This window comes from Leuciscus leuciscus (genome assembly GCF_965113295.1).
Source record: "Leuciscus leuciscus genome assembly, chromosome: 22".
NCBI lineage: Eukaryota > Metazoa > Chordata > Actinopteri > Cypriniformes > Leuciscidae > Leuciscus > Leuciscus leuciscus.
Window position 1 is genome coordinate 2,111,655 of NC_138746.1, and position 10,130 is coordinate 2,121,784.

At 35.8% G+C, this 10,130-nt stretch overlaps 2 protein-coding genes and 2 long non-coding RNA genes across 6 annotated transcripts in view; 2 read left to right on the forward strand and 2 right to left on the reverse strand.

The window, feature by feature from the left end:
• Positions 1 to 5,181, forward strand: part of mypn (myopalladin) — a 36,257-nt gene extending 31,076 nt beyond the window's left edge. For all 3 annotated transcript variants that reach the window (XM_082153273.1, XM_082153274.1, XM_082153275.1), the window contains 3 exons: positions 929 to 1,094; positions 1,209 to 1,342; positions 3,501 to 5,181. In XM_082153273.1, the coding sequence (XP_082009399.1) occupies positions 929 to 1,094; positions 1,209 to 1,342; positions 3,501 to 3,664 (464 nt within the window). In that variant the 3' untranslated portion in view covers positions 3,665 to 5,181. The remainder of the gene's footprint in view (positions 1 to 928; positions 1,095 to 1,208; positions 1,343 to 3,500) is intronic.
• Positions 1 to 10,130, reverse strand: part of LOC309486272 — a 233,032-nt gene that overhangs the window by 131,621 nt on the left and 91,281 nt on the right. The window lies entirely within an intron of this gene.
• The window catches only part of LOC309486291, a 77,642-nt gene that overhangs the window by 9,647 nt on the left and 57,865 nt on the right, over positions 1 to 10,130 (reverse strand). The window lies entirely within an intron of this gene.
• gpatch11 (G patch domain containing 11) lies at positions 6,662 to 10,009 on the forward strand. The gene is made up of 8 exons (XM_082153176.1): positions 6,662 to 6,819; positions 7,324 to 7,550; positions 7,635 to 7,676; positions 7,762 to 7,882; positions 8,777 to 8,867; positions 8,971 to 9,102; positions 9,690 to 9,771; positions 9,853 to 10,009. The coding sequence occupies exons 1-8, from the start codon at positions 6,770 to 6,772 to the stop codon at positions 9,909 to 9,911; spliced, it is 804 nt and encodes a 267-aa protein (XP_082009302.1). The 5' UTR covers positions 6,662 to 6,769; the 3' UTR covers positions 9,912 to 10,009.

Below are 10,130 nucleotides of genomic sequence, written 5' to 3' on the forward strand. Positions count from 1 at the left end.
ACTTGACAATGATGTCATAATTTCAACTGTCCTAATGACTTTTTTATCTCATAATGAGTGTCATAATTGTGACTTTTTATCTCAATTTCGACTTTGTCAATTTTGGTTCTCATAATTGATTTATGATGTCATAATCTTGACTGTCATTTATTTCAATTTTGACTCATAATTTACTTTAGTATGTCATCATTTTGGCTGCCATAATTCTGACGTTTTATCTCATATTTATTGATTTAGTATGTCATAATTATGATTTATGTCATATTTATTGAGTTAGTATGTCATAATTCGGACTTTTTTTTTCTAAATTTTGACTTTCATAATATTGACTTATTATAATTACTTTTTATCTCATGATGAGTTAATGTGTCCTAATTCTGACTTTTTTAAATCTTAATTTTGACCTACTAAGTCAATTATGAGAGTCAAAATTACATAAAAAGTCAGAATTATAACATCATAACTCAATAAATATGAGAAAAATATATAATTATGACATACTAACTCAATAAATATGAGATAAAAAGTCAGAATTATGGCAGCTGAAATGATAATACTGACTTTTTATCTCCTATTTACTTAGTTTTAGTATGTCATAATTCTGACTTTTCATCTCTTTTTCGACTCTTTGATTTCATAATAAAAAATTGTCATAATTTAAAAAAAAATTATCTCATAATTAAGATTTACCAAAGCAAGATTTGTTTCTAAAGTGGTAGAAATGGGCTTCTATAAACCACATCTGAAACAGCTGACTGTAAGAGAATCATTTCTACATGACGGCTGATGTGTTGTAGGTCCTCCTCATTATTGTTAAGATAGAGTTTAATAGCATGTAATACAGAGTCAAACCAGTTTGAACATGCTTGATCTTAAAACCCTCCGATCAAATATTTGATCCTCTTTTCCCTGTCAAATAAACGTGCAGAAAAAGAGATGAAGCAGGCTCCGTATTTTGTGGAAAAGCTGCAGAACACGGGCGTCGCAGAGGGAGCTCCGGTGCGTCTCGAGTGCAGAGTTGTGGGAATGCCACAGCCATTCATTTACTGGAAGAAAGACAATGATACGATCGCTCACTCCAAGGACAGGGTTAGGTGAGTTCACTGGGACTTTATGTTGTTTGTGAACTTAAATGCCGTAGATAATACAGTAAATGAGTAAAAAGCATTTATTTTGACATTCATATTCTGTGTGTTTTGCTATCCCAGCATGCATCAGGACACCACAGGTTACGTATGTCTACTAATTCAGCCGACCAGAAAAGAAGATGCTGGCTGGTACATGGTGTCTGCAAAGAACGAGGCTGGAATCATATCATGCACAGCCAGACTAGACATTTATGGTGAGTCTTTTTTTTAAATGTTTCAGTACTGTAAATGTGTGAGGTAAAAAAAATTGTAAAGCTATAAAGTATTTAAAGGGATAGTTCACTTTCAAATGAAAATTAGCCCATTATTTACTCACCCTGAAATCATCCTAGGTGTATATGACTTTCTTCTTTCAGACGAATACAATCAGAGTTATATAAAAAAATGTCCTGGCTCTTCCAAGCTTTATAATGGGAGTGAATGGGTGTATGTCTTTGGAAGTCAATCAAAGTGCATCCATCCATCCATCATAAAAGTGCCTCTATCCATCATAAAAGTGCCTCTATCCATTATAATAGTGCCTCTATCCATTATAATAGTGTATCCATCATAAAAGTGCATCTATCCATCATAAAAGTGCCTCTATCCATTATAATAGTGTATCCATCATAAAAGTGCCTCTATCCATCATAAAAGTGCCTCTATCCATCATAAAAGTGCCTCTATCCATTATAATAGTGTATCCATCATAAAAGTGCATCTATCCATGATAAAAGTGCATCTATCCATCCATGATAAAAGTGCATCTATCCATGATGAAAAAGTGCATCTATCCATCATAAAAGTGCATCTATCCATGATAAAAGTGCATCTATCCATCATAAAAGTGCATCTATCCATCATAAAAGTGCATCTATCCATCATAAAAGTGCATCTATCCATCATAAAAGTGCATCTATCCATGATAAAAGTGCATCTATCCATCATAAAAGTGCATCTATCCATCATAAAAGTGCATCTATCCATGATAAAAGTGCATCTATCCATCATAAAAGTGCATCTATCCATTATAAAAGTGCATCTATCCATGATAAAAGTGCATCTATCCATCATAAAAGTGCATCTATCCATCCATCATAAAAGTGCTTCTATCCATCCATGATAAAAGTGCATCTATCCATGATAAAAGTGCATCTATCCATCATAAAAGTGCATCTATCCATTATAAAAGTGCATCTATCCATGATAAAAGTGCATCTATCCATCATAAAAGTGCATCTATCCATTATAAAAGTGCATCTATCCATCATAAAAGTGCATCTATCCATCCATCATAAAAGTGCTTCTATCCATCCATGATAAAAGTGCATCTATCCATGATAAAAGTGCATCTATCCATCATAAAAGTGCATCTATCCATTATAAAAGTGCATCTATCCATTATAAAAGTGCATCTATCCATGATAAAAGTGCATCTATTCATCATAAAAGTGCATCTATCCATGATAAAAGTGCATCTATCCATCATAAAAGTGCATCTATCCATCATAAAAGTGCATCTATCCATTATAAAAGTGCATCTATCCATTATAAAAGTGCATCTATCCATGATAAAAGTGCATCTATTCATCATAAAAGTGCATCTATCCATGATAAAAGTGCATCTATCATCATAAAAGTGCATCTATCATCATAAAAGTGCATCTATCCATCATAAAAGTGCATCTATCCATGATAAAAGTGCATCTATTCATCATAAAAGTGCATCTTTCCATGATAAAAGTGCATCTATTCATCATAAAAGTGCATCTATCCATGATAAAAGTGCATCTATCATCATAAAAGTGCATCTATCATCATAAAAGTGCATCTATCCATCATAAAAGTGCATCTATCCATGATAAAAGTGCATCTATTCATCATAAAAGTGCATCTATCCATGATAAAAGTGCATCTATCATCATAAAAGTGCATCTATCATCATAAAAGTGCATCTATCCATCATAAAAGTGCATCTATCCATGATAAAAGTGGTTGACACGGCTCTCCAGGGGTTAATAAAGGCCTTCTAAAGTGAAGTGATGTGTTTGTGTAAGAAACATATCCATATTTAAAACTTTTTGGACTAAAATAACCAGCTTCCGGCAGACGCCATACTCAAGTCGACTTACGCCACAAGAGCAACACTTGACGGTGTGTGACGTAGCGTAAGCTTTGACTCTCGCCGTTCAAACACACAGAACTGGGCAACCGCGCTCTCGTCATTACGTTGTGCGTCAGTTCAAGTGTTGCTCTTTTGGTATCAAGTATTATAATCCAAAAATACATAGACTTTGGCTTATACAACTCAGAAGATGTTGTGTGAACTACCTGACGACAGATAACGTTCAGCTTGTGTTAATGTTTCTTCAGCTCAGTGGCATCAGCCTGTTCATCCTCCACTGAAGAGGACTCAGATCAGCTCCAGTCGCTACGCTGCTCTCACGGGACACGGCCTGTTTCCCATGAGTGACGGCGGCCCCGTCGTGTTCTCTGGCCCCCGATCGGCCCCGACACAGGAGAGTGACGAGCTGTAGGTGCGCACGACGATGATGATGATGATGATCATGTGCAGATATTTCAAACAATACTGCAGTTTATACAGGATAAAAACCACTGTCTATAGAGAGTCTCCACAAATATACTGAAACCTAACGTGAGAGTGAGTGAGTGTGTGTGTGATTGTGTGTGAGAGTGAGTGAGTGAGTGAGTGAGTGAGTGAGTGAGTATGAGTGAGTATGAGTGAGTGAGTGTGAGTGAGTGTGAGTGAGTGTGAGTGAGTGTGAGTGAGTGAGTGTGTGTGTGTGTGTGTGAGTGAGTGAGTGAGTGAGTGAGTGAGTGAGTGAGTGAGTGAGTGAGTGAGTGAGTGAGTGAGTGAGTGAGTGAGTGAGTGTGAGTGTGTGTGAGTGAGTGAGTGAGTGAGTGAGTGAGTGAGTGAGTGAGTGAGTGAGTGAGTGAGTGAGTATGTGTGAGTGAGTGAGGATGAGTGAGTGAGTGAGTGAGTGAGTGTGTGTGTGTGTGTGTGTGTGTGTGTGTGTGTGTGTGTGTGTGTGTGTGTGAGTGAGTATGAGTGAGTGAGTGAGAGTGTGTGTGTGTGTGTGTGTGTGAGAGAGAGAGAGAGAGAGAGTGTGTGTGTGTGTGTGTGTGCGCGTGTGTGTGCGTGTGTGTGTGTGTGTGTGTGTGTGTGTGTGTGTGTGTGTGTGTGTGTGCGCGTGTGTGCGTGTGTGTGCGTGTGTGTGTGCGTGTGTGTGTGTGTGTGTCAGGTTGTTGGTAGTTAGTTTCGCAGTCTAAAAGCAAACAAGGATCTGATTCTCTGCTCTCGTTTGTATCACTTTAACTATATCATGAATGAACACTGATTTCCTCACTGCGTTTAACATTATTTGCACACTTTTTCCCCCCCTTTAATTATCATGAAATGTTGTGCCATTTGAGGCGTTATGCAACTTTATTCTGGTCAGTTTGTTGTAATCTTTTGGCTGTTCTGCCTTACATATCACACATATTATAAAATCATGTAATAATAATCATTGATTAGACTGTGTCTGTTGCGTTACCAACTGTGAATGTAAAAGCTTCTGCAGGTTTTATTCAACAGAACTCTTTGACTACTGCTATAGTTTCATATTTCAGTTTAATAAAGCAAGCATGAGTCATATCTGCAAGATGACAGATTTAGAGATCAAACAAAACTACACTTCTATATCTATAGATCTGATGCACTTCTGAAATTCATCACATTTATTGCAGTTTTCATAAAGTACTACAGAAGAACGGGGGAAATGATCTTATGCTGCACATGGAAGGAAAGAGTTTCTTTTGCCATGTTTATTTAATATTGTTCCTGAAGAATAAACACTGCTGCTTGAGGTAACTCTCTGCAATATGACAGAATCAGAAATATATTAGATATTATATAAATTGTTGTGGAAGTTTACAAAGCCTTTAATCAAATGTATTGTTATACAATCACTAGGAAAAATAAATGCAAATACCTAATTTGTGAACATGTACAATAGTTGTTTTTCTTGAAAATAAAGTTATATTTATTCAAACAAAGACAAGTGTGTCTCTTCTTCAGTTTGTTGTGTTGTAAACTAACAGCACACATGATCGCAAGAGCTCAGCCATAACTATATCTACTTCAGGTTATGAAATATTATTTGTGTACCAATGTGCAAATGTTGGATTATAGATAAAACACTGTCCCCAATGAAATCTACAAAGCAGGCTGTCAACTCTGATAGCTTTTAATCCAGTTACTTGACTTGAGAAAACAAGGACATTTAAATATCCTTGAAATATTTCAAGGATAATGTTGAAATATTATTGATATTATTGAATTACATTGTTATTGGATACTGGCCCACCGGTGGGCCCAAAGCCATTACATATTTAAAACAGTAATATCCTATACTAAACCTAAACTAATCTTGACAAACTATATATCATTTGAAAGCTTACAATCTCTAGTTTTCATATTTGGTGACTGATTTTCAAAATAAATTACAGAGGAGCTGTAATTTATCAATTTGCAACAAGAATATTTTCATATTCCTAAAGCGTGTTCAGACCTTTATTTTGAAATAGCAATGGACATGAAAAATCATGAAAGAATGGTAGAAACCTCAGTTTGATTTCATGCCAAGAGTTCAAAAGATAGCATCCATTCAATTATTTTAGAAAAAAGGGTCTGAAAATGTTTTAAATATAAAGAAAAAAATAATAGATTCACCAATTGTGATGTGGCAGCGAGCTATAGCGCACATACGTGTTCTTTTTATGTTTCTTAGAGGTTGAATTCATATCAAACTCTGCCAAACTTCCCAATTACTTCTGAATAGAATGTCTACTTCATAAATTGTATGAAATTTGTGGAAATAATGGTTCAGATCACTCAAATGGAGGCGCCCTTATATGGGCAGTAATGGAGTCTGGTTGTCACCTAGTGAAAAAGTTTGGTACTGCGCCCAAACAAAATCTTATTGAAAGCTCATTTTTTGAGATATCAACCTAAATTTTGAAACACAACTTGTTCAGATTTTTTACTTTGATTTTTTTTGTTGTTGCAGTTTTAGAGTCGCCCAGGTTTTAAAAATATATATTTTATATAAAATATGATTTTTTTTTTTTTTTTACATTGTACATTTCCATAAACTCAAACTTCTATAACTTTTTTTCTCTTTCACTTTCTTAATTTATTCACTTCTACAAAAATCTGCCAAATGTCTTCTTTAAAACAAGACCAATTGTACGTCTATACTCCAAAGCATTCTTTAATTACAACCATTTAAGTTCAAAATTCAACATTTTCATGTCTACTCAAAAAAAAAAAAGGGGGGGTGACAGTTAACAGGTTAAGAGTCTTCCTGTCAACATAACAGTGAATAAATCCCAACCTGCTTTATTTTCCTTGATATATTTCTTTAAAATAAAAATATACATATATGTATACATATTATATTCAAATATTGGGTAAATGTTGTTTTTTTCCCGGTGTTCTCAGTGTAAATAGGAACCTAATACACTTTCTGCTGCGTTCCAGTCGGACTCATTTACTGTACGGAACAACAACAGTGATCCACGGGATTTCATCTCTATTTCAGTTATAATTTGCTTTCAATCGCTGATTAATCGCACAAATGGCTGATGGCGAAGATGATTACATGTCTGACGCTTTCCTGAACAAAATGTGAGTTTAAAACACGTGTTTTTGAAATGATACCCTGTTACTGTCAGAGTGAGTTTGATGTTTGTATTCACGCGCAGTCAACACTTCACATGCCAGTTTAAATGTAATGTAAGTTTCTTAGATCATTATTCCATGAAAATCTGCTGTGTAAACACTTAAAATAGCCATGAGTGATGGTGAAGCGTTGCTATTTAAAACAAAAACATGGTAATACATGGTAAAAGCTGGTGTTTTTAGCTGGTTTCTCCCTGGGCATCTAAAAAAATAGCTGTTTTTTCAGCAGTGCCATGTTTTGTTATTTGACGTATTCTTTGAAGAATAGCATGATCAATTTTTTAAACATGAAATGAGTGTAAACCCCATATTACACCAGTAAAATATGCCATTACAGAAAATAAATACAAATGTTTGTTTAGAATTCATCTATTATTCCCACGTCCTCCTCATTCCACAGATAGCTCCTCATTGTGTCATACGTGTTGTCTTGTTCTTGCACATGTCCAGCTCAGATGTTCGGCCTGGCGTGCCGATGGTGAAGCGGATGAAGGACGCCTTGAGAAAGGAGGCAGTGCAGAAAGAGAAGAACACACAGAACCGGCAGAAGAGCTTCAGAGAGCAGGAGCGAGAGAGTCGCGAGGCCGCGCTGCAAAGCTCCATAGGCAGTCAAAATAAAGGCTTTGCGTTACTGCAGAAGATGGGATATAAAGCAGGACAAGGCCTGGGAAAACAGGGTCAGTGATTGATTGGGACTTACCCAGAATTACCCAAAACATAATATAGTTTTGTGTACATAACGACGTGTTCTCGCGCTGCAGGTGCTGGACGGGTTGAGCCGGTTCCTCTCAACATCAAAACAGGTAGAAGGGTGTTTTCTGCTTTTGTATCGTTGATTATGCATTAAGACATTGTTCAGGAACCCTGATGTTTGCACACTGTTAATAGACCGAGGCGGCATTGGAATGGAAGAACTCAAGAAGAGGAAAGCAGACGAGGAGCTTCAGAATTACCGGAGAAAAGTGCAAATGAAGCAACACATGGAAAAGAAATCACTGGAGGATTTTAGGTATAAACCTGCAGATGATATCAAATCTTTAGTTTGGGAATTTTTACTGATTTTATTAAGTAAATGTAAGAATAACTTGGTAATATTTCACTTACTTGACTGAAGCAGCTTCAGTTTAGAAAAATCATGAGTATCAAATATGATCATCAGGCTTTTGAGGAATGATTATTTGTTCATCTCTCAGTCATCACTGTATTGCATTGCATTTTATGTTTTAAAACTACAGCTTTGATCACAAAACTAAGCATTTAAATAGTAAGATAGTAAGTCTTAGTAAGATATAGTGGCCTGGTTTCACAGACAGGGCTTAGATAAAGCCAGGATTAGGGCACAAGTAGCTTTTATTAACGTGCCTTAGAAAAAAAAAACATTTCTGGTGAAAATCTTGAGACAAAACAACGGCACTGATATATTTTAGGATATGATATGAAGTTGCTTTAAGTTAAAACAGATCAAACATGCATTTTAGTCTGGGTCTAGACTTAAGCCTAGTTTGTGAAACCAGGGGTTAATTGGCAGATATTGATATTTATATGCATTTTATGTAAGTTTTGCAATGCTGTTACAAAGATCTCATTGATTTACCTCACAAGCATCAGAATTTCATCTTTCTTTTTGTCCATATATCAGCATCTGCCCCAAATAACACATTTCTGCTCAATTTGAGCCTCTGAATAAAACCGAGGTGTTTTTCCTCCATATTCTCACTATATCAGACTATATTAGCATAAAAGTCTGATGTACCAAATATGACACTCAACAAAAAGCACATATACAAACTTTTATGTGAGATTTTTTTTGTGTGTGTTCAATACAATAGATTTGCCTGGCTCTGTCAGGCTTTGATCTTCTTTGAGGTTGAGTATCAGACAGTATTGTTCATCTTTATTACAGAGTGCGTATGAGAACCGAAAGAGAAGAGCGTCAAACACAGGGCGACCTGTGGAAGAGCCAGCGGGCCTGTGAACAGCTGGACAGCCAGAAGGTCAGTCAAGTAAAGACTCGATCTTGAGGGATCTGAGGAACTGAGGCTTCTCTGGATTTCAGACTCGTGATTGACTCGTCTGCTGTTGTGATTCTTCTTTTAGGGCATCACTGCTCCCAGAGACAGCTGGTACTGGCCTGAAGTAGTGAAAGATGAGGAGGAAGAGCTTCTGGAGGAAGAGGAAACGAAACCTGAGGGAAGTGATGATGATGATGATAAGGAGGAGGAGCTAACGGTGAGTTGCACTTCAAACCTGTGTTTATGGCACTTTCATTGCTAATAAGTAAAGCTAGTTTGGTTATAATTTGTCTTACAATAACTTTGATTAATGTTTGAGCTTGATTAAAGAGATTATTTATTGTTTTGTCTGTCATGCTGTCCTTTTATTTACATGCCTTTTATTTACATATATACATACACATACATACATGTGTATATGTATGTGTGTATGTATGTATATATGCGTGTGTGTGTATATATGTATTTACATGAACAGAATTATGATTAAACTAGCTAATATTCAATATTAGTATAATATATCTTAGTCTTGTCAAATTGATTAATTGCATCTAACATAAGTTTGTAAATATATAATATAATATATAAGTTTTACATATTCATGCATGCATGCATACACACACACACACATATATAGATGTGATTAATCGATTTGGCAGCTCTTTTATATACTATATATATATATATATATATGTGAGTACTATTATTTATGCATTTCTAATAGATTTAGATAATAAGATCTAAGAACATTAGTAATTTCTTATTATTTTGAAGCCCCATCATGCTTTTGACTTTTCCCCCCAGCCTTTAGACAAGCTGCAGTTTCTCACCTCATATTTGCGAGGAGTCCATTTTTACTGCATATGGTGCGGGACGGCGTATAACGGTGAGAAGGGTTACAGTATAATATCTGTTTGAGCTGATACATAAATGATGATTAAAACAGTGAAATGTTCTCGCCCTACAGATGAGGAGGACTTGAGCTCTAACTGTCCCGGTGACACGGCAGCAGATCATGACGACTAGAGCAACGATCCAGAACACTCGATTTATTTGCATAGCTGTGTTTAATATTTATGTTTACTGTTCATTTATTAAATGTTGCATTGATGTTTTGATTATAATTGTGTGTCTGGTTTTGTATAATTACTGATCTCTTTATTTGTCCAATCACAAACATTTGTGCTTCCATATTTATTCATTTAATTACTTCCTAATGCTCAGTGCATTGTGGGATGGACTGTG

Excerpts from the sequence above, each read along its gene's own strand:
- gpatch11 (XM_082153176.1), top strand. The coding sequence starts at position 6,770 with ATGGCTGATGGCGAAGATGATTACATGTCTGACGCTTTCCTGAACAAA. Across the intron at positions 6,820-7,323 it reads GACGCTTTCCTGAACAAAAT|CTCAGATGTTCGGCCTGGCG; the intron begins GTGAGTTTAAAA and ends GCACATGTCCAG. Across the intron at positions 9,772-9,852 it reads GTGCGGGACGGCGTATAACG|ATGAGGAGGACTTGAGCTCT; the intron begins GTGAGAAGGGTT and ends CTCGCCCTACAG.